The sequence below is a fragment of the Octopus sinensis genome, linkage group LG20, assembly GCF_006345805.1.
Source record: "Octopus sinensis linkage group LG20, ASM634580v1, whole genome shotgun sequence".
NCBI classification, from domain to species: Eukaryota; Metazoa; Mollusca; class Cephalopoda; order Octopoda; family Octopodidae; genus Octopus; species Octopus sinensis.
The window spans coordinates 21,396,253-21,421,825 of NC_043016.1; the positions used below are offsets into that span (position 1 = coordinate 21,396,253).

Consider the following 25,573-nt stretch of genomic DNA (forward strand, 5'->3'; position numbering starts at 1 on the left):
ACACTTGCCATCAAAAAATGCAGGGTTATTTGAAAACCATGCAGTTAGGAAAGTTTGGTGTCACTGTTTGGAAGAGATTTGTTCGTTTTCTATATACAAATATGGATCCATGAGTGAACACTAAGGTTGCGAGGATGCAACAAGATGATCAACGAGCCAATTTTTCTTCAGTTCAAGTTTGAAAGAATATTCCAAATACTAATTTATTGTGGGCTTGACTGATCAAATTAGAATGAAATATTCAAGGAGGAGAGCAATGGAATGATGGAAATATCTCGTCTGAATCCTCAACTAGTTACATGTTAGAGCAGGGAGAGAAAACAAACCCATTTGGAAATTTGTGAAAAGCTAACTGTCCAGCTAATTGGTGGCTTCCATGCGTACAGAAAAATAAAAACCCTTGTAGGTGTTATGTAATTTGAAATAGATTTGTTTTTGCCTTATTTACGCTGGCAGAAGTCATGGGATCTAACCACACTGATCTTCCTTGGCGAACATTCTAGAAGCTTCCAAGAAATTGGAGTCATGTCCCTTTTAGTGATCTCATTGAACCATGGAATGTTCTAGGAGGTTTTTTAGTTGCCAGTGGAAGCCAGCAGTCTTTGGGCTATATATTGAATAGCTGTGGAATTTTGATCTCTTTTCGATCGCCGGACTTCATGCTAGACACTGCTGTGTGTTCAGAGCACATAAATTTTTTGCTACACATGGCTCAAGGAATCAAAAACACATTAGAGGAGCCACCAGGTACTTCACAACTATTTAAGCTACACATCAGGTGCACAACTTCCTTTTACAAGAGAAGTAAACCTAAGTGGCATACAAAATTCTCTTGTATATTTTAATTTACTTTCTACAGATGGAATGTGACACGGCAAGATAGTATGTACACATTCTTCATTTATGTACTGCTTCAGCTGAAGCATCTTATTGGTGAATTTTTACCTGGTTCTGAATTGGTATTAAATTATTTGTGAAGTTCAAGAATGGCTCTTTCATTTATTCCAATCAAGAATGCATTTTACCTTTCGTAATATGAGGGTTTTTGTTTCTTAATTAACCTCCTGTTCCAGCAGTAACAAGGCCAAGTTACAGCCTTAACTCTTAGGTGAACCCGACTCAGAATACGCATTCATTTCACATTTTTCAACTTCAGGCATGTTTTCTTTATGGTTTAACACATGCTAACAACTTCTTATGGTGACCTTGCACATTTTCCTATACGAGAAATTTTTACCAAAATTTTTGGATTCTGGAGAACTCTTTACTGCCTGGATTACGACTCTGTACAATTATACCATGTGCTATTTTCCATCTCTTTCTGCTAACATGGCAACCATACATTCTTCTAACATTTTCGTTCTACTGGTTCAAGTTGGCATCATGTAATCTTCCTTCATTGCTTGAAACTTTCCTCAGGATCATTTATACGTATTTTTTACACTCGGGTACGATTTCACCTTTCACTTTCATCCTTGTCTTTGTCTCATGTTCTTGCTTGAAGATGCCATCCTGGTTATCCACTGCAGTTCATGGAGTTTTCTTCCCCATCACACTTTCTGGATTTTGGTATTGAGCAGCTTGTATTCCTTCTGCACGTGTGTTCCATATTTTCCCCTTCAGAAGATGAGTCATGCTGTGCTTCCCCACTATTATGATGATGCACATATGTGTGGTTCATCCAACTCAAGTCCTACTTTATGGCAAACAACATTCAGTCGGCTCAACAACAACTACACATCGTGATTAGTGGTATCCCTTCTGCTCTTGCACTTAAAGTCAAAAACTTGTCACAGATACTTCACCTGATGCCTCCTACACTGGTGTTTTTCATTTGCCAGATCATTTTAAAATAGGAAATTGTTGATAGTATACAGGCAAAAGGCATGTGTACTTAGGTTACAAACAGTGCAAAGTTCCTTTGAGTGTCAGATCACAGAAGACTTTTTTTCTCTAAGTGTGCAAAATAAGTTAACATCATTTTTCAACTCAAACTTTTATTGGAAAGAAAAAAAAAACAAAAAAATAAACAGGGTTCACTGCATGTACTTTATAAGTACATATACATTTAAAACATTTTAGAAGATATTCTATCAGGTTAGTAACTATGTTGTATGCATGCAAAGAAATCAACAATAACTTAGAAAAATAAACTTGTTATTTAACTTTTAAGATAATTTTCATACAGCACCTGATTTTATGTTACAGCCATGATAATGCTCTGGTATACAGTTACACAGTGATGAGTGTAACAGTATCATCATAAACAGCTGCCAAAAGCAAGGACATGCCTAATTGAGAAGCATATTTAAGTGGAATCAAACTACAGGATCAGGTTATGAAGATCATGGAGAGAATCATAGGACAGAGTAGACCTAGATGAAATGCAGTTCAACTTCAGTCTCAGAAGAGTTACCATAGATTCAATCTCCCTAGTAAGGCAACTGCAGAAAAAATATTTGGTTATGGAAAAATACTATTCTTGACCTCATTTGATTTGGAGAAGGTGTTCAACAGGTTTTAGTAATTTGGTGGTTGCTGAGAAAACTACTTATAAATAAATGGCTTGTGAGGCTTGTACAAAGATGTAGTAAATAAAAAGAAAGTTGACAATATCAGTAATGAATTCAGTGTGAAGGTAGGAGTTCAGCATTCAGTCTTCAGTTCTGCTCCTGTTCCTCAAAGTTATGTAGGCCATCACAGGAGTTTAAGGCTTGTTTCCCATGGGAACTCATATGCAAATTACTCAACCACACATTATCTCTCCTTTGTCCTTCTTCTGTCTACTGTATCATGATTCTCCCTCTCTTCACCACCTGCTTGTTTTTCTGTGATTTTACACACAAATAAAATTTATGAGACATTTCTTCGTAATTTAATGTCTAAAATCTGTTATTTCCTACCTATGGGTGTACAATATGATTAAAGGTGAAAACATATCTAGAATTATAGTGATATTTCTTAGATAATTTTTATTACATTCATTTTTAGTTAATTTTCTCATGCACACATTAATATGGCAACATTACCGATATTTAACAAGCCAAAAAATTTTGCTTTTTATCAAATTGAATAATTAAATATGTTATTTTTCTTTCTTGCTTCTTTTTGACTGCAGCAAATTTTGGAAATACCACAGCTTTTGCCCAGAGTAAGTATTCAATATTTAGCAAATATATTTTATATACACTTTTAACATACCTCAATCATTGGACTATAGCCATGCGGAGACTCTGTCTTCAAAACTTTGTAGCGGATCATATTGATCTCAGTACTTATTTTAATTTTGCTATTCATCTTAGTGATTAAAAATGCATGCATGCTTCTGTGTCCACACACAGAAGCTTCCACAGTTTCTATTTAGCAATTTTATTCACAAAGCATTAATCATCTGAAGCTATAGTAGAAAATACTTGCACAAGATGCTGCACATTGGAACTGAACCCAAGAAGTGAACTTTTCAACTACATTGCTATGCCTTTATTATTTGATATGGTATATCTAGATGTTATAACATTATACCTATAAGCACTCAAAATCTAATATTTTATAATATTTTGAAAGAGTTTAATGTGTGTATTTGGAATATGATGATGTACAAGTAAGATATTTGTCCATGAAATATAACTAAAAATTGTGATCACAAAAGAAGGATTAGAAAAATTCTAGCTAAATTCCTATGTAATTTTTTTCTTCTTTTACCTTTGAAGCTGCTACACCTGACATAAAATATTAACCTTTTGTATAATCATTAATATTGAACCAATAATAAAATTAGGCATCATAAAGTTTTGAAAATATTTAAATATTTCTACTGTCCTTTTTCCTGGAGAGTATCCAGAAAGAAACATTTTGATACCTCATTTGTGAAATTTGGATAAATATTTTAGGAAATATTTGTATGGTCAGTGAAATGGTTGAAATTTTGCCTAATTTGTGTAAAAGCTATATTTGCAATGTCATATCTTTGAAACAGTTATAATCAGTTTCAAATTATGTAATTTAATAGTGACCATAGTATAGTAGTTGCCTAATTTTTTTTTCAGGTTCTCAGAAAGCAAACTTTTTGTTTGGCAATATTTTAGATATTTATGTGAAGCCTATTTTGTTACATGTACCAAATGGTTGATTTTTGCAGAGTTTTCAGACCTAGCTAAATCCTAAACTACAAGCCACAGAAACTTGAGTTTTGGCACTTTTGTGGTAGGTAGGGAGGTAAATGTCATGAAATTTTGGGACATGACAGCATTTCCATAACATTTTTATTAGGCTATTAAAAATGGCTATAAATTGCAAAATTTTTAATGAAGATGCCCACATATGTTGGATTTTCTCCATTTTTATAGGGATCTCCCCTCATTTTTGTTTCTTGTTACAGCCTTCGAAATGATGTTGAAGGGGTGACACACAGTTTGACCATGCAAAAACTCATTTTTTAGTACACCATTTTCATGACAAAATACCTATTTTCCTTGGAAAATTATCATTTGAAAGTTCTAGATGCAAACTTCATTCTCATATACTTTTAATCAAAATCTGACACTTACCTCTATAAGATGTCAGTGTTCCTCAAACATCCTGGTATTTTCACCGATTCACAGAGTTTATCCCTTTTGGGGGGGGGGGATTTTTAGATTTATTTGATACTAGCTGATGTACCCAGTAATTCCCGGAAAAGCGGGGCTTATCCCTTGGTTCCGTTCTCATAATTGTTTTGCTAATTCAATAACAACAATACAAAGTATGTAACCCTTAAAACAGTTTTTGTGCATTTACAGAGAATACCGAACTGTCTTACACAAGATCTTGCTTTTAGGAATTCCCAATAAGTTATAAATACCCAAAATATGAAGTCAGTTATGTAATAACATGAAATTAGTCACCCGATAGTAAGAATTCAAATAAAGTAGCCCCAAAAAGGGCTTTAATGTATTCCAAGAGTATATTTAACTTAGGAGGAAATACTAATAAGGTATGTATACTAAAATCGTGAAGCATGTTACGTAATAACAGGCTAATCAGATAGGAGATAATAACAATTCAAAGTAAATAACTCTGAAAATGGCTTTTGTGCATTCTCAGAAAATATTACCCCCAGGAGCGCTAGTGTTGGTATATTCGTGAATAAGTTACTAACTGAAATAAGTGGATCTATTGTTTAGGAAAATACTATTTACTTGTTTAAGGGTTGTACTGGATAAATTGCGAAAATAACTCTAACAGTTCAAATACTAAGAAATAAGCATACTCAATTTGATGTATACCAAATGATTTAGGAAAATGAATGGGTTATTTCCTTTGGCTGTTAAAATATGTTAGTTATATATAAAGATCTCTTCCAGGGGCGAATAACTTATTTCCTTTGGTTGTTAAAATAAAATATATTTGTTATATATAAAGATCCCTTCCAGGTGCCCTATTAATGATTTCTTTCAACAATCTGAGTATGCCATTAGGTTTCCGGACATGAATTCTACTTGTGTCAAGTTGCACCAAAATAGTATTCATTGCACTTTATAATTTTTATTGATGAAAATAGACTGACATTTCTCTAAGAAATATGAAATTCATGTGTACAAGAATATGCATAAGGTGAACATTCATCGCTTAACACAACGGAATAAGAAATGAGTATTAATACAATGGTTGCATGCTAGTTTGAACTCTATAATACCTGAAGCCTTGAAATCGTCTTCTGTATGACCTCTTGCAGAGTGGGAATCCATCAGTTTAACAAGTAGTGTCAATCTGTGTTGTGTACAAAAATTGTCAGTATACCACTCTTTTCTAACTTCACTTTTTTGTCATACTGTGGCCAGAATCAGCTATGTCCATGAAGATTTAGCAAGAAATTTTTGTTTCTTATGGTATCTTGAAGAAATTATATTTTCTAAGTGAAAATTTATGATAAATTTTCACTTTATATTTAGTAATTATTATCTGACCTATCCCAGTTGAATTTTATATCAAAATAAAGTTAAACATTCCTCTACATGTGTGTATGATTCTTAACACAACTTGAGTAATAGTACTGAAGCACATTGAATTAAAACAAGGGCTACTGTTCAGCAGACAAAGAAAAAAAAAGATGGGACAAACTTTGAAAATGCCTAAAAATACCCTGACATATGTAGCTGTCAGACTTTATTTTAAACTGTATGAGAAGAACATTCACATCCAAAGCTTTCAAATGATGTAATTTCCCATGTAAATAATTTATTTTGACATGCAAATGAAGTAAAATACGTGTTTTTTTGTGTTCACCCTGTGCTTGTCTCCATTGTACAGCGCTTTATAGTAATACCTAATAAAATATCCAATAATAAATCCTGATAAACCAAGCTGTTGTGTACATACTGGCTTTGTTATGGTTACCACCAAAATCTGTAGTTTATTTGTTAGCTTCCATATCTGAAACACAGATATTGTTTCAAGCAGGTGTTTGCTCAAGTAGAACTAATTGAGTTTCTCATTAATAAAAATAATGTGCCATATATGCCATAAAAACCCATGATTTGGGCACCTGTGTAAGTTGCGCAGGTAATTTTCAGGATAAAATTTATTAAAAAAAAGCTTCTACTCATGTAAAATTTGCACCCAAAAGTTTTCAGAATTGCTGATATAGCCAGGGAAAAAAGGTTTTCAATTTAGTTGTATTTAGCATAATTTCATTTATCGTGAAGGAGACATTTAATATGTGCTCCATTGCGATAGGTAGAAACTCCAAGCAATGTAAAATATGACCTGGACTATGTTTACCAGCATGAACATCAGATTTCAAAAACTAGTTAACCATTTAATGGTTTTATTTAATTTATACAGAAAAAGTAAGCATTATACTATCCAGCATAAATAAAAGTCAACTTCATTATGCGTATTTAAGCTATTTTTTCTGTAAAAACCTATCCTGATATTAAATGAGTCAACTTCTAGTATGAATTCTTACATTTTGTACAGCTTTTTTCAACAGAAAAAATTTCAAAAAAAATTCTGGAAATGATCTACTCATGTAATTTATGCACCCACTAAAGTTTTTTTTATTTTTGCAAAAAAAAAGTGCATAAATTTCATGGGTTTTTATGGTATTTCCTCAGCTCCTATTGAAACATTTGCAAAATGACCATTTTTAAATAACTTGATTTTATTGTCATCCTGTAAGATATGTTAATTATGGATAGGGCTTTTTTTGTTACATATGAATTTTTTATTAAATTCCTGTTATTTTTACTTGTAATTTTTCTTTTAAAACAGATTTTGGTACAGCAACTGCTTTTAATACACAAAATACATCAAGTAGCTTGTTTGGCTCACCTGCAACCACAACATCTGGAGGATTGTTTGGACAACCTGCAACGTTTGGTCAGCAAAGCACTGGCTTTTGTATGTCATTTTTTATACACTCATACACATTTGTTATTTTAGTAATACACATTTTTTAATCATTTATGTTCATGCTTTTTTCTTTGTACACTTGTCTTATTCCCATCTTGAGAGTATTTTATTTTGTTTATTATTTTTTTTCTTTGCTAAAATAAATTTTTTGGTGAAACTAGGATTACAGACCTAGATTTTGCTGATGACAGTTATTCTTGCTGAATCTCTGGATGACTTAAGGAGTGCTCTTCTTTCACTGAGTGAGGAAGCAGAACCACTTGTTCTCAGTCTGTTGGGTCATTATATAGATCTAGTTCTTTATTGGTTTCTTCTTGGAGGACTTCACTTCGTCTGTTTCTGTTGTAAGTGAGACTGGCGAAATTGTTGCTGCTTCACATCTCTCAGCAGTGTGATAGTGGCATTAGCTTTGAGCCTGAAGTCATGAAAAAACTTAGATGAGCTGATGCAATTGTGGGCTCATTGGATGAGGGTGTTTGATGATGCCAATATCTGTACAGGAGGACAAAGGTTTGGGTCTTGGAGTCTCTGATCTGCTCTATCCTGCTCTATAGTTGTGATACATGGACACTGTCCAGGACCCTTAGAAACCTTTTTGGTACCAGGACGCTTCACAGGATTATGGGTTACAAGTGGTTGAATTTCATAGATGACTAATGACTCTACTTAGAAACTAGGATGCATTCTGTTACTTATATGATTCAGGAGCAGCAGCTCAGACTGTTTGGCCATGTTGCTTGATGTTTTTTTTTTAGTTAGACCCTGCTTATTATGTTTTCTTCACCAAGGGTCCCACTGGTTAACAGCTCATGTTAGTCAACCACATGCCACTTGGTCATAACAGTTGAGGAGGTATCTTGCGAAGGTGGGGACTCTGCTTGATGGGTTGCCCTGTAGGATATGGGAATATACCAATAAATGGTAAATATAGCCATGCACTTTAATTGGCACATGCCCCACACTGGACCTGAAAATAAATTGTTTTGCTTGAAATAACCAGTAAGAAAAAAAATTATGTAAATTTTAGGTCACTGTTATTAAAAACAGAAGTTTAACTATTTGGCATTTAAACTAGCCATATTAACCCAAATATTTTACCTGCTTTTTGTTCAAAGTGGCCAGATTCTCACACCTACCCAACAATGTCATACTAAAAATAAGCAATCACATTATCAAAACCTCAAAGCTATGAAATAATGCATGATTAATTCAAAATAATGTGACTAAATCAGCATTACATTTGACAGAATAATCTGAATGTTAATGGGGTTGAGTTTGTTTAGAACTATATTTTGTTTGCAAAATGGCCTGTGAAGGAATTTTATGTTTTTTAAAGCTTTCAAATTATTCTATTTCTATGTCGTGTTTAAACAAATTTTTCATTTGAGCATTTTATTTAAAATTCTTGTAAAGTGTTGTAAATAAACAGTTGAATTATCTTTTCACATTCTATCTTTTACTGTTTTGTATTCCTTTTAGCATTTAGCAATACACCCAGTACATCTGGAGGTTTGTTTGGACCGCAGCCAGCTAGTAGTTTGTTTTCTCAACCAGCTAGCAATGCATTCAGTACTAAGACACCAATTTCATCTTTTGGTAAGTGCAGCCCATATTCTTTTACTTGCTTGATTTCTATTTAATTTTTTTAAAGTTTGTTATAAATTAAATATATTATGTCTAACTTGCAAACAGTAAACTCATTGGATAATAAAATAATAGTTCTTTAATTTTACTCATAAATTCCTGTAGTGCTTTCTCTGTGTAGTGCTTTTCCAGTCCTGTTAGAAAATAGAGATTTTGATGAAAATCTATCATTATCATTATTTAATGTCCATTTTCCATGCTGGCATTGGTTGGAAGGTTTGGCTGAAAACTGGTAAGCCAGTTACTGACTTGATTTAGCAATGTTTCTATGGCTTGGTGCTCTTCCTAATACCAACCACTCCATGTGGGTGTTTCTTACATGTCACTGGTGCAGGCGCTATTGACCTGACACCAGCATTGGCCACAACTATGGTCTTATTTGGCTTGACAGGTCTGCACAAGCACAGTATATTGCCAAAGGTCTCGGTCACTTGTCACTACCTCCATGAGGCCCAACACTTGAACAGTGCTTTTTACATGGCAGTCAGATGGTACTGGTTTCAGCCATGACTGTGATTTCACTCGGCTCAACAGGTCTTCACAAGCACAGCATATTGCTTGACGTTTGAAGGGTGCTTTTTGTGTGCTACTTATGTGACACTGGCATCAGCCATAACTACAATCTCACTTAGCTTGACAAGTCTTCTCAAGCATGGCATATTGCCAAAGGTCTCGGTCACTTGTCATTGCCTGTGTGAGGCCCAACATCTGAAGACTGTGCTTTACCACCTCATCTCATGTCTTCCTGGGTCTACCTCTTCCATAGGTTCCCTTCACTGTTAGAGTGCAACACTTCTTCACACAGCTGTCCTTGTCCATATGCATCACATGACCATACTAGCACAGTCGATTCTCTGGCACACCACATCTAATGCCTCTTGACTCCAACTTTTCCCTCAGGATGCTTACACTCTGTTGTGCACGCACACTGACATTACGCATCAAGCGAAGCATACAGCTTCATTTCTTACAACCCTATGCATGTCCACGGTAGTCACAGCCCATGTTTCACTGCTGTGTAGAATGGCTGTTCACACTCAGGTATCACACAGTCTGCCTTTCACTCTGAGCGAGAAGCCCTTTGTTACCAGCAGAGGTTGGAGCTCTCTGAATTTTACCCAGCCTATTCTTATTCTCACAACTATGCTCTCGAAGCATCCACCCCGGCTACTGACTTGGTCACTTAGGTATTTTCGCTGTTAACCTTCCTCTGATATTGCTGCACCTCTTATGTGTCCATAGCTTACACCGCATACATTTATGGAGTTTCTACCCATGCATTTTCTACAGATTGAGCAGGGCCATCTACCTGAAGAGATTTGTGATTCGTCTGCTTTCCTACTTACTAAGACTTTAGGTTTTTGCTAGGTTAACTCTAAGGCCCTTTGATTCTAGACCTTGCTTCCACAGCCGGAACTTCTCTAGTTCTGATCCTGCAGTTGGTCAACATTTGGCAGACTTTCTTCTATTCATTCTCTTTATTTAGCAGCCTTCCATAGTGGCATTTCCAAGTATCTTCCTTTCCAGCATCATTAAATGCAAGTGAACCATCATCCATGTGGAATGTTGCCAAATCAGATCTGAACACAGTGCAGCTCTCTGGCTCACCAGTTTTCAGTCAAATCATCCAAGCCATGCCAGCATGGAAAATGGACATTCTCTCATACACTGTCTTGCAATTCAAAACACAAGTCTCTGGTCCTCATGACAGAGAACTTTGGCAAGCCTCTTCTTTTCTGCTTCCCTTCTAGCTATCTGATACAATTCTCTGCTACCACCACACTTCCAGTCCAGTTTCTTTTCTCTACTGGCCCTGTCGACTACATTGTTCCACCACCATGTCACCTTAGGTTGAGAAGGGGACTTTGCACCAGCCACAGATCTGGTCAGATCTGTCTATTCAGAGGATTGTTAAGCTTCCAAACCTTTCTTTTCCACACTGGTTGTCTTCTGGGCAGCCATTTAGCACTGATCCTGAAGTCACTAACAACTAACTTATATTGTGGAGTGCATTCTTCACCTGGGAAAGTTCTGATATTTATAAGCAGCTACCTTTCCTGTTTCCTGGTGAGAATGTAGTCAATCTGACTAGTGTGCCCACCAGACCAGTAGGTGAACAGATGACTGGCAGGTTTCCTAGAGTATTGCAGATCTTAGGATAATTTGCACCTCAGAACTCCAGCAGCCTGGTTCCCTTCCAATGGGTAGAAACTCTGAAAAGCTGGGATCACTTTTCATGCATTCAATTAATCTGGCATTTTTTCATCACCATTGCAAATGCTTCATCTGTTGCAACATGTACAAGTTTATTCAGCAAGACCAGCAAATCCAACATCTTCATAATTATTTCAGAAGAAACACTGAATAAATACTGCCTCTGTCTGTCAGTTGATTTGTGAATCATTTAACTGAATGCAAAGGAATTTTTAAAATCATTTTGCTTGTAATATCAACCCTGGTCTAAGGGATGTGTCTCTCTGTAGTTGAGGTTTTGTGTAATTTGGATCTAAGTCAGTAACAACATTACCTACATTCTTCTAAATAAATTATGAGGCGGGAGACTCCTTCAGGAAGTAAAATAATATAAATTATTGAATTGGGTCGAAGTAATTGAATTAACTTGTCTATTGCTTACCTTATGCCAAAATTTGAGACCAATATTATTGTTAGTAGATAATGGTCATTGTCAAAAGAGAAATGTGACAATGGCCATTGTGAAAAGAGAAGTGTGACAAATAGTGAAAGATAATGAAAGGAAGAGACGTTAAATGTATTTTCCTATATGTTGTCACTTTCAAGTATGTGTAACACACTGTGGCCTTCTTTGGAAGAGAATGTTGAAAGTAGCATTCCACTTGCAAATGACATGTATCTACCTCCTTACAACTTGAATGGGAATCATGGTGAGAAAGTCAGAGAGTACAAAACTAAAATAGAAGGGAGCAGAAATTAAAAAATTCATTTCAATTTTATATTTGAGTTTATTCAAAATAGTTGAATTTATAGTTCTCCATAAAAGTACACTGAATATCCAATGAATAATCATAAAGCTTGAATTTTTTTCTGATCCCACTTTTATATTAACTGTGATAAGAAAAAACAAGCAAACAAAACATTTCCATGAGCCACATATATTAACAATGAGCTGTGGTTTGGCCATGCCTGCTATAGTATGTTTAATACTAATTCCTGATCCATTCCAGCATTCACTTCAAACCCTTATTTTTACTACAGTGCATACACTCATATCAACAAATAAAAAAGAATATTCTTGCTTTATCCAGTATCAAACTCATGAATTGTTTATTATTTTCAAATGTCTTTTTTTTTTGTTTCATATATCTTAGCAATATTCATATTTTCACAGCCTTTGGAACAAATACACCAAATACAAATCTCTTTAACAGAAACCAAACATCTGCCACCATATTTGGTCAATCCAGCAACAGTAAGTTCTTTTGTTTTAAATTTAAATTACTTTTGTGTGCAATTATGTTTATATATATATGTATTCATATTTTATGAAATTCTAGTGTAGATTTCTATAGATTTGCCAAACTTATCAAATATATGTAAAAACTTTTACCACTTGTAAGAGTAGGTTTTGTTCAAAATATGTTAAAAGTTTGATAGACAAGTAGCTTGCTTTCTTTAGTACATACAAAGGCATAAAACCTACAATGGGATATCACAGAGACAAATAGAAAACCAAAGTGTTAGATTTTGCTTGATGCATTGGCATAGTTAAAAGAGCATTAACGTAAAGAATATGCTAGGTGTATTTTATAGGAAAAAAGATTAATGTATCTGGGCATCAATCAATGGTTAAGGTAGGCAGAGAAATTAATTACAATGTTAGAATGACTACATAATTGGAGTGAATGAGTGTCGGGGATAGTATTCATAATAAAATTAGTGATTTAAGAGTATTCAGTTCAGATGTGGAAACTTTAGATAACAAGGTACAGCAAAGTACTGTATTGCAGTACTTATATTGTCATAATTTCAGTCTGTTGAGGGTTACCACATTAACTTTCTTGTTACCAAAGACCTATGACCCGAGACACAAAGCCCTTACTGAGGCCAGTCAGCTGAAGCCAGTTAAGGCTAGACTTGCAATGAACAGTGTCGCTAGTTCCTGAAGTTGCCAAAACAATACTTGTTTCATCATGGTGTAATCGATCGTAATTTTTTAGGACTTTCATTAGAGGTGAAAGATTTTCATTATTACATATATGCTTTTACAATGAGTTTAATTTAAGAACATCGAGTATCTTACTTTTGGATGTGTACATAACGTTAGAATAAATTCAGTAGACGAACTTTATTTTCTGAACTAAGTATAATCCACATGTATGCAGTTGCATTTACTACTAAATGCATTATTAGTATTTACAAACATCCAGAAAGGTCACCATTTCCACACCAGGATAATGAGTTGTGGAGCAGAAACTTGCATCCTTAAGTGTAAAATAATGAATCCATCAGTTCCACCTGACTTTTACTACAATAGCAATATATATGCGTGTTTTATTTATGGATGTGTGCATGTGCATCTGAGATTGGAAATTTTTCCTCATTGTTTAATTTGTCTAATCAGTGAAACTATTGCTAAAATCCTTTAAAAGCTGTGAATTGACAATGTTCTCTGTGTGTGTGTGTGTGTGTGTTAGTATGAGTATATTAATGTATACATGTATATCATTATCTTAATTTGATCTGTTTCTTCATATTGTCATGGATTAAGTAAAAGTTGTTGAAGTAAATGTACTATGGCTGGATGCTATTCCATTGCCAATTTGTAACTGTTTTTCAAATAAGATATCTTCATTCCATGAGTGCATGCATATCAAAGCTACTAAAATTAAGAGATTTTGTTTACCAGAGAATGTAAGCAACTCATGGTGTTATAGGTCTGTGGAACATGCATGTGCGCATACAACAGCATTCACCATGGTTTCTACCAACCATTTCCACTTATAAATTGGCCCATGGCCATAATAGCAGATTATAGTTGACAAAAAATTTGTTTTGGATCTTTATTTCTTGATGATTAAATGTTAGTGGAGGTTTAAATTTCAGATAAAGTTCATCATTATCCAAATTTTATTTTGTCAAATTAATAGAACTGTATTGCTGCATGGTAGTGTATGCTGTTGTAACATATGTGTCCTCGTTGCCACTTTTGTATCGTAGTACTGTATGCTACTTTTATAACATGGACTTATAACTGTGTGATATATGATACTGCGAAATGGGGTAGACCAACTGATTCCACTTGATGTGTTCCCTAATACTCTGCCTACAAATGTAGCCAAAACAACTCTCAATGAACTATAACACTTCTCAACAATTTCCTGCTTTTCCATGAACTCACGAACAACACTTTTTGACTTCCTGCAATTTCTCATCTCTTGCTATCAGTCAAACACACTGCTACTTATACGAGTTCGGCTAGTCCATTCCCACAGGGGGTGCCATGATACTTGCCATAACATCTCCATATAGCAATATGGAGTTATGGCAAAGAACAAATCAAGTTTCGATTAGGGAGAAAATATTAAAAAAAACATGGAAGTGGATTGGTAGCACAATTAGAAAAGAAACATCAAATGTAGTGAAAAATGCTTTACAGTGGAAACCAGATGGATATAGAAAGAGAGGTGGCATAGATCAACACAAAAGAAACTAGAGAAAGGGGGATATTCATGGCAGAATATTAGTACAGAAGCAAAAATTATGCGACATGGAATTCAACTATAAGTGGCCTATACTCCACGTTGGAGGGCTAAAGGCAGAAAAAAAAAAGGTAGATAGTTGATAGTGACATGTTTTCAGACATTCATTCAAACCAGTGGAAAAATCAGCACATAGCCTGATTTTGTTATTCATTTTTTAATACACACTGTTGGAGCTGCCCATTTTTCACATTCCACTTTCTGAACGACTCCAATTTTCTCTAATCTGTCTAATTCTTCATTGACATGTTTTATCACAGCAAAAGGTATTGTTCTTTTTGGTTTGAACACTGGTGTTGTGCTTTCCTTAATTTGGAAATGTGCCTCAGTCTTAGTATACAAAACTAATTTATCCGACAAGACTTCAGGAAAAGCATTTTAAAATAGTTTCTTCAATTCATCTGACGCCTTATTCTTACTGGAACAACAATCATTTATGTTTTTACAGAACAGATTTATGGGGAGGTCCCATAGATCAAGCAACTCTATCCTGTCAATACCGAACATGTTTGTTGCATTTTTTCACACAAGCACTTTTGCTTTACAGGTTTTATCACAAAATGTAATGTCGCTTACCATTTCATCTAAGAAGTGTAATCTTTCAATTGTGATGCTTCATGCACTTTTCAATGTTTTCTTTAATGTAGGTTTCCCAATTTTCTTCCACATGTTGGTATCAATAATTGTAGTGTTGCCACTTGTGTCTAGTTGTAGTTTCATGCTTGCGTTGTTTACTTTTACATACACATACATTCCGTTGAGCAAACCTTTTAAGAAGAATTTTTCTTTTTCTGATCTTTTTTGTTTTGCTATGCAGTGTGAGCTTTTATGTCCTATTTTTTGACATCTAAAACATTTCCGAATTTTAAATTGACAGTCTTTCTTAAAATGCAGACCCCCACACCCATAGCATGGATTTGGTCGTAACATTTTTCCCCTTTATTTATTACTGGTCAACATGTCTGTACTTGAGAAAAAGTTTTTTCTTCAATTTTCTTTACATCCTGTCGTAAGTTGATAATTCTTTGACATCCCTCTGCAACTACCTGCAGGGTTAAATTCTGGTCCCCCTGTTCTAGTTATATGAGTATCTGTGTATGTATTTCTGCATCTTTGTTTGCTGTCAAACCTTGCACAAAGATGAGGCAATTAAACCTGTCCAGATATAATTCCTTCAGTTTAAGTTTTTTGCACATTTTATTCATGATTCAAGCAAAACTAACAAAATGTTCATCCTCTTTACTAAGTTCAAACACTCTTAGCAACTGTTAAACAGAGATCTCTTATCGCTGAACATTTTGGATAGCAATATGTTCTGAAGGAGCTAATTTTCGTAACAGTAGTCTCACTTTTTCATTGTCTGTCCAACACTTGCATTCTGCCTTGAAGATTTCTTTGTATCTTTTGAAGTACGCTGAAAAAGTTATATCCTCTTCTGGGTTATAATTAAATTCAGTTATAGCATTTGCGACGCTGTCTGGTGAAAACAAACTTGCAGTGTTTCCTGATATGCATATTAATTCCAGTAACTGCTGTTCGACTCTTGGGTATTGTTGTTTGACTCTTGAGTACTGCTGTTCGACTCTTGCAACTGTAATATGCCAGCTAATAGGTCTTCCATTAACAAATTTTTTGTATCATAAAAAATTGGTAATGACCAACGTAAGCTTTGAATCACTTGTTGCCACTTTTGTAACATGGACTTATAACTGTGGGATATACGATACTATGAAACAGGGTACACCAACTGACTTCATATTATGTATTCCTAAATAATCTGCTAACAAATATAATCAATCCAGAACAACTTCTTAACAATTTCCTGCAATTCCACGAACTCCTGAACAACACCTTTAGACTTCTTGCTATTTCTCATCCCTCTCTTTCAATCAAACATGCTGCTACCTCTATGAGTTCAGCTAGTCCATTCTTACAAGGGGTGTCATGATATTTGCCATAACAGATGCAAAGGATCTGAGAAGACTGGAAAGAAATGTAGCAAGCATGCTCTACTGGTTGTGCAATTTGAGTGCGTTTGAAAGAATTCGTACAAAGGAACAGAGTGAAAGACTGGGCATTAGGATAATCAGTTACTGTGCAAGAAACAAGACTGCACTAATATGGACACATGATGCATATGGATGAGGACTGCTGTATAAAGAACTGTTGATCACAAAATGTGGTGAGAATTTGAAGAAGTGGGATACCCAGGAAGACATATAGTAAAGTGGTTAAGGCTAACGTCATGACCCTGGACCTGATGGAGGAGTTGATAAATGACTGAGATATCTAGTTATATAAAGCAACACACTCTACTCAGCAAAACTGAGTTCTGGAAACCTATACATTGCACTCTCCACCCACAGTGACTTGTCCCCACTTTCCATATATTAGGCCTGCAGCTCCACCCTAGCTCCACTGGCTCTTGCACACTAACAACAGTCTGCCTCCCCCAACTGTATCATATTAACTACTCCTGCAGATTGGCATCCCACACACTTTCTTCTGTATCCTTGTCTCCTCCAACTATCTTTGCTTATCCACCCTTCCACTCTATACCTTCTGGTTCACCCTTCATTCTCTTTCCCATATAATCTTGCAAACCAATTCTTCAACTCAGGTTCTGCCTTGTGTGGGGTGGGAGTGGGTGCATCTTGGCACCTCGTTGCCACAATCTGTGTCTTGCCGGTGAGTGTGTTACATAATAAGGCACAAAAAGAAAATGACTCTCCCCAGACACAACAGAATTGAATTTATTGATATTTCTATGTCTTTTATAAGGTTGGGTGCATTAGGTATGAGTTACTGTAAACAAGAGCAAGAATCATTATATCCCAACAATATACTATTCACTTCAATTTTACATCTTTTTACTTAACTAATACCAGAGCTTTCAAGCACACTACTTTCTGCATCTCTGGCTCTCTGTCCACTTAGGATTTAGTCTAATGCAATGCTTAAGGTTATATTTTTATTTTTTTTTAATGTAAAAATTCTTGAATTTGTATTCCTGGTTTCTTTTCCCCTTATGTCCAAGTTAAATGTTTTGTAAACTTTAATTTAAATATCTGAAGTAAAACACACCAGCAGTTTCTAAAATTTTGTATGATAAATGGTTTATTTTCTGTTAATTCTCAGTGTTTGGAAGCTCCACGGCTACTGGTACAAGCACCAAATTTCAACCACCAGTTGGTCAGGATACAATGGTTAAAGGCGGGATAACAAATAATATTAACACACGCCATCAGTGTATATCTGCTATGAAGGAGTATGAAGACAAATGTTTAGAGGTGTGTATATTTTGTAAAATATTAATAACCTTTCAGGTGCCAGTTTTTCAATGTTTTGTGCGTGTGTGGTGTTGCAGGTGGGTAGAATCTGAATATTTTAACTGTTTATATTCGTTTCATAATTAACTTAATATTAAGCATGAAAAATAGGAAATAAATTTGAAAACTAAAGCTAAGAATTAGCTTTGAACCAGAATATCTTAATACTCAGTAGTGTGTATGAATGTAACCATAGTTTGCATTTTAAAATATGGAGTTAAGTAACTATTTTCTGAATTCTTGCAGTTTATGGCATTTACAAAGTGTACAGTATATTAACGCTCTTATACTCCCTTTCTTCATGGCCAGTATATAAAAAGTATATATATATACCCGCATCATTGTTTCAGCGAATTTATGTCATTGTTAACATTTACTAATTTTTCACAACAGTGTCAAGTCAGACAGGTGGAAACTTATAATTGTTTTCCCATACATCCTTTGATGCACCTGGACATATCATCATTGATGTTTCCTAGGGTCATTAAGTGCTCTGTGTCTTTCAGCATCAGACATCCTCACCCAGGCAATCCAGCCATGTTTGATTAAGCAACAATTTGTGTTCAGTTATCACTAACCCTGCTTGCATTGCTCCATCGGTGACACACACACCTCTTGATCCACAGCCATCTTGAGGCAACATCTAGTGCCTCCACAGTCAACCTAATGGCTTTCTGCTTACTGCTACCTGTGATGCTAAGCATGTTGTAAGGTCTGCAGGATTGACCTGCAAACCCTCCTTGCCTCCTACTTTGATGTGATTACATCTAACTTGCTGCCCATTGTTTTGGCAAATCTCCACTAGGTCAGTATGCTTCCTTCTCTTACAGTTCTTAGCCTCCTCAATGCAGTGGTACAAAGAAATTTAACTGCTTGGTATTTAGTGATGTGAAAGTAGTAGTAATGTAAGAAAGGTATCAGTCCATCTTTTCTCCAGATATGTTAATTGATTTCCTTTAATTTTGTTTTCTCAAGAGTATTTTCCAATCTTAATGCTTCTCTATCTCAAATATCACTCACCCATGCTGGTGGCATGTAAAAATCACCATTTGTGCGTAGTCGATGCCAGGAGTGCCTGACTGGCTCCTGTGCCGGTGTCATGTAAAAAGCACCCACTACACTCTTGGAGTGGGACATTAGATGGTATAACTGATATGCAAGGAATGAAAACAGTCTCACCTTTATCACAACCAGTGAAAATATTTGCCTCAACACATTTTCTCATGAGTTTGTGCACAATTAATTTTGTACCATTGCATAATTTTGGTTGAGACAAATTATGTAAAAGCATAATAGGAGTCCATTTTTTCAGCTGAAGATCACGAGGAGTTGTACCTGGTGGTGCTAGTGAGTTCTAAATTTCGATGGGGGTAGTTAACAATATCCTGATCATCATCAACCCTGTCAACTGAGTTATAAGTGAATACTTCTCCCAGAAGTTTATTCACTACCTTATTATTAATGCAATGTACAGTAACATGTTTTTCGAGCCAGGATAGCTTGCTCGCAGATCCAATCTGTATTGTCGTAATTATGAAGAAGATTAGGAAAAAATTTCATCCACCAAATCATCAGCAGAATCAGTTGAATTACATATTGGATTGAATGTAAGAAACTTCTTTATCAACTGGAACTCTTCACATATTGTGCAAACAGGAAGTCTTTTGGTGAAAAGGTTCTAAAATGAGGCTTGAATTGGTTTCTTGCACAGAAGAAGAATACTTAGGTCTAGTTTTTTTATCTTCAAACAACACTATTTGAATGGTAATTTCATGTGGTTCAAGGTTTGCCAATATTTGCAGTTTCTTGCAGTATAAGAATTTGAGTTTATGATTTTTTAAATTTTTAATCAAACCTTTTTATCAATTTTATTGGCAGGAACTCAGATTAGAAGATTATCAGGCTGGTCGTAAAGGAAAACAACAACAACAATCACTTGCTCAGCCTCAACCTCAACAACCAACAAGTTCAAATTTATTTGGTACCTCAACTAGTCAGGCAACAACTGGATTTGGCTTTGGTCAGAATAAGACAGCTACAACCAGTAAGTTATTAATGGAATAATTCTCAATTCAATTGTTTAGTTCATAGTGACATTTTAATTTCTTTGATAGTGAAAGAGGATTTAATATTTTATAAATTGTATCAATTTCAGGAAAACTTGAAAGCAAATTAGTTTTAGATTTAATGAAGAAAGACAAACGAATAACATATTGAAATGCTACTCATGGAGTTCTTAGTTCATCTCAACTTTAACATAACCTTTCACAATCTTGTATCGAGTAATTTGTAGAAACAAATGTAGACTGTGATTATCAGAACCCTATACAAGTAATATCTATCAATTTCATCTGCCAAATGCCACAAAAGTTTGATACTAAGCAAGGTTCAATATATAAGAAGAGAAAGCTCCAAAATATAATGGTAATTTTAAGAACAAAAGTTAGATACAAAATAAAAGTAGATATTTTTCATTTTGTTACCTAACACATTTAATGTTTATTGACAAAATTTAAATTAGTGTTGTAAAATGCTAACTTTGGCTTAACTACATATTTACAAATATTGTACACTGATAATCAATACTATCAATTTCTATCATAGGTTTTGAATTCCATTGTTACTATATTTCTATATCCCACTAAAGTAGGATCTTTTCTGTTTTGCTTATTGTTTTCAATTCTTTTAATTTTGTTTCAATTGTTTTCAAATTTGATGTAGTTTTGTATGCTAATTATGAAAGTGAAATTAATTTTTGCTATAAATTAATAAACAAGTTAATAGCTTTAAAGTTTGCAAATTTTAGCTAATTTTAGCTAATCAAAAGCCACAGATGTTCAAATAATTGTTACTACTACTGAGATCAACACTGTGGTTGGCTTCACCCAGGCTTGCACCTGTATCCATAGTAACAAGCCATACTTACCACTGCACAGCTGTTGATAACAACAGCTGGCGTTTGTGAATTATGTGGAGAGGACTTGCTCTGCAATCTAGTTCAGATTGGTGGTCCTGGAAAGATTTTGAGAAAGATGAAAGTCTTCTGAACATGTAAATACAACATAGGAAGGATGCTTATTACATGAGCAGTGGGTTTTCGGAGGAGTGTGTCATGAGACCAGACATGTTTCCTTATGCGGTGCCATGTCGGAATTGTGATACACTGGAGGAATGCATATGTTGGTTCTTCCAGGAACCACCATTTACAGTGACTTGTAGAGAGCCTATTCTCACATTCCTGAAATTGATGAATATAATTTTCAACATAGAACAGTGAACCACTGTGTTGAGTTTATCAACTCAAAAGATAAACTCAACACTTTTGAGTTTATCAAACTCAACACATGGACCTGTGTAAAATGGAGTAAACAATGCTGTGTGTTTATGTGACACAGGAGATATGAAAAATAATTTGTTTGAGAAGCTCATTGAGTGTATCTCAAATTTTTGTTTTTGAAGTTTCACTTTAAAAAATATATTACTTACATAAAATTAATTGCGGTTTTTGTTTTTAATTCAATGTTCAGGTTTTTTTTAAATAATTTTTATTTTTCCTTTTTGTAAAGAAAACTGCAATTTAGATCTGATATGCAAAGAAGACTTATTTTCCAAAACGATATATTTTAATCATCTATTAATTTATCCTGATAAAGCCTTTTTATCCATATATAAATATTTCTTTTCTAGCTGGTTTTGGAAATGCTAGGGGCAACACAAGTCTGTTTAATCAAAACCGTGCACCACTGACCAGTACAGGACTGTTTGGTCAACAAACCAAACCACTGTTTGCAAATCCAACTGATAGCTTGAATACAGGTTTTAGCTTTAATCTGAATCAGAATACTGGCAGTTCTTTGTTTGGCCAAAACCAGCAACAAAACAAGAGTTTGTTTAGTAATACATCTCAGCAGTCAAATCTGTTTAGTACAACTACAAATACACCTACATTTGGAACTGGAACAACTGGTTTTGCAACAAACCAAACAGTAAGTTACTTGACTATATTTAATTTGTTCTTAATTTAATTTAATTTTTTTTTTAACAAACTGAATTAATGAAGTTGGGGTGACATAAACTGATCTATAAATTTTCTTTAATTAGCAAGCATTTTTAGCTTTATAATCTATGATTTACATTGGTATTTACCTAAATATTTGATTATTTTGATTAAAACTGTTGTTTTCACCCTAAAAATTTCTGTGTGAAATCTTAAATTTTTCAGGAAAATTTAGTGAATTTGGTAAATCAAATAATGAGTAACAACATAGGTGTAAAAACTTGTGATAAAGACTCTAATTTATACAATTTATGTATTTATGATTTCTATACACTAATCAATACTTTCAGAGTATAATATACTTGCATTTATTTTAAAAGATGGAGACTTTTTACACTCACAGCTTTTGTGCAGTTAGTTTTACTGTTCACTTGCCTGACATAAAATTGAATGCTTCATATTCAGAGAAGTATGACAGACAAAAACTTTCTATATTTTCCACAACTGGATGTCCTCCTTGTCACCAACCCTCACCTATTTCCTAGAATACTACTTACATGATGGTGACATTTTGAAATCCTCATTTCTTTTATTACATGCTTAAGGAAAGATAGTTACTTTTCAATATAAGATTTTATTCAACTTAAAATATAAACCATGGAAATATTGATATAAATTTTAGGGATAAGAAAAGAAGATATTTGTACAATTTCAAGGGGGCTTGTCATTGTTGATTTCTTTGTCAATTTTTCATTTTGGGGGTAATTATTGGCCATTTTAGTGATGTATTCGTCTCAAGATGTTTTAAAAAAAATTTTCTTCAGTCTTGTTCTATTGTTGCAATACTTTCAGAGTGGAGGCCTATTCGGAAACAAGCAAATACCATTCAGTACACCAAGTACCAATACTGGCTTCCAGTTACAGAATACTGGCACTAACCCTTTCAATAAACCAGCTACAATAACTCCTTTTCCATTTGGGACAAATAGCACCACTGGTGTATTTGGTGAATAACTTTTCTGTTATTTAACTTGAATGTATACTTTTAAACGTATTTAAGCATATTTTGCAAATAAGCTCATTTTCTTTGCATGTACATCGTTTTTGAAATAATTTGAAGTTGACTGGTTCTACTTGTATCATCTAAAATAACATTGCTATTTGTTTCATAATAATGCAACACTAGACTGTTCATAAGTTTACATTTTTAGTTAACAAGCTTCTTAATATAAATGCAAACTTTTTACCTAAACCACTTTAATGATGATTTTCAAAATTACTTCTTTTCACCTAATAGAATGTTATTTTAAAGCATTTACTTCTTTGGATATTAATGGCCCTTACTCTACATGAGTATGGTCCATTACTCTACATGATATTTGAGTGCTGTGAATTTTTGAAGACACCCCCTCCCCATTTTTTTGTCTTCTATTTTCTGAAATGTTTCACAATGATGGACAGAAACTGGATACCACTTTCATGTTGTCAAGCAGGGAGTGTGAATTCTAAGTAATTTTGAAAGTATTTTTGAAAGAATCTGCTTGAATATAGTTAAAAACCCAAGCATTTGTAGGAATAGTGTGTGTATGTGTGTAAATTTGATTTATAATTTTTTTTTTTTTTCAAATTTACCTTGTTTTTATTTAAGTAATTTTAATTTCCCTGTAAGATGTGTGACAAATTTTAATTAATTTTGATTGTATGTAATTATGTGTTTTTGGTATTTATGTATGCATGTGAGCTTATTTCATTTAGTTGGTGTATATTTCAATTCTTAGTTTTCTTCGAAGACAAATTTCAGTATTTTGTTCTGTTTTACCTTAGTTGTACACCTATTGCATTCTATTTTACCTTTATGGTACCACTGTCTTATGTGCATTAAGTTCAAGTGAAAGCAATCCAGTAATTTGCATAATTTTTCTCTATTAAAATTTTGTTGTATACTCATTGAATATTAGCTATTAACTCATTTTCTATGCTGATGTGTAAATGAAGTTTAGATAATATATTTTGTTGAATTTATCTGTAATTAGATTTGCTTTGAGATAAAAATTATGAAACAGATGTGATCAAGAAATTATGTTCCAAAATATGTTGATATATAAAAAAAAGTTGTTCACGATTATTTTAGAATTTAATTGAAATGCATCAGGTGTATTTTGGCTAGAAATATAGTAACAAAAGGGTTAAATCTATTAATACTTGCTGGATTATGATATCTTTAGTCTTATTATTTCTTAAAGTCCTATAGTGCTTTCTCTATATAAATCTCTCGCTCTGTTAGAAACTAGAGATTTTGATGAAATACATTTAGTCATTGTCATCTTCATCATTATTTCATGTTCACTTTCCCATGCTTGCATGGGTTAGATGGCGTTTATTGAGGCACATTTTCTACAGTTGGATGCCCTTCCTGATGCCAATCCTCACCGGTTTCCAAGCAATGTATTCTCCTTGGCCAAACATGTTCTTGCAGAATATTGGAGATGACTGACACTGCTTGTATAACAGTGGTACTCATTTACAGTTATTAGGTGATGTGAAGAGATGGAGACACATATACATGGTGGACTTATTTCACTTTTTGTTTTAGCCTAGAGCCAAAGCAAAAGGCTTAAGGTACCATGCAGTAGGATTGAATCCAAGCCCATGTGGTTGGAACACAAACTACTCATCGCAGAGCTATGCCTGTATCTAATATAAAAATGACAAAAATATAATTAATGCATGAATTTGAATGAAATTTGCTGATACTATATGAAGGTTGGCTTAAAAGTTAATAGGCTGACCAGAATACTCTCAGGAAATGTGACCAAATGAGCATTTTTCAACATAGTCTCCCTGGTGTTGCAGTGCTTGTTTTCCATTGATGAATCTTTTATCCTGTTGGTCAAAAAAGTCTTCAAGAGCAGATATGATGTCATCATTGCTGCAATACTGGTTCCCACCCAAGTATTTTTTTGATGTTGGGGGAAAAGATGATAGTCAGATGGAGCCAAATTAGAATAGGGAGGGTGATCAACTATGCAAAGCCACAGTCACATATAGCAGACATTGAAACCAAGGACTTGTGTGCTGGAATATTGTCCTGATGAAGCAAAATCCCTTTTGTCAGTTTTCCTTGGTGTTTGGTCTTGATAGTCTTTATAACTGCCCCAGCAAGTTGGCAAAGTACTCTCCATTAATGGTATGTGTCCCCCTTTTCGAGATAGTCATTAAACACAATTCCTTTTGCAACCCCAAAAATCTGAGATCATCACCTTCTTTGGAGCAGGTGAGGTGGAGTGTTTCCATTGCATTGATTGTTTCTTTGTCTCTGGCTCAGAGTAATGAATCCAGCACTCATCTATGTCAGTATGCATGTCGTTGGGGGCTAAACCGTTTTTCTGCATGTACTTGATACAGTGCTAAATTTTGTCTGTTTTCAAGAGAAACTACCATTAGTTACTTTTAAAGTCTTTTTTGAACGGTCA

The 25,573-nt window shown here is 34.3% G+C and overlaps 1 protein-coding gene across 3 annotated transcripts in view; it reads left to right on the plus strand.

Annotated features, from left to right (window-relative positions):
* LOC115222470 (nuclear pore complex protein Nup98-Nup96) overlaps window positions 1-25,573 on the plus strand; it is a 92,094-nt gene that overhangs the window by 17,544 nt on the left and 48,977 nt on the right. For all 3 annotated transcript variants that reach the window (XM_036511690.1, XM_029792686.2, XM_029792687.2), the window contains exons 3-10: window positions 3,119-3,151; window positions 7,252-7,380; window positions 8,872-8,988; window positions 12,404-12,484; window positions 17,913-18,064; window positions 19,982-20,147; window positions 21,791-22,089; window positions 22,953-23,106. In XM_036511690.1, the coding sequence (XP_036367583.1) occupies window positions 3,119-3,151; window positions 7,252-7,380; window positions 8,872-8,988; window positions 12,404-12,484; window positions 17,913-18,064; window positions 19,982-20,147; window positions 21,791-22,089; window positions 22,953-23,106 (1,131 nt within the window). The remainder of the gene's footprint in view (window positions 1-3,118; window positions 3,152-7,251; window positions 7,381-8,871; window positions 8,989-12,403; window positions 12,485-17,912; window positions 18,065-19,981; window positions 20,148-21,790; window positions 22,090-22,952; window positions 23,107-25,573) is intronic.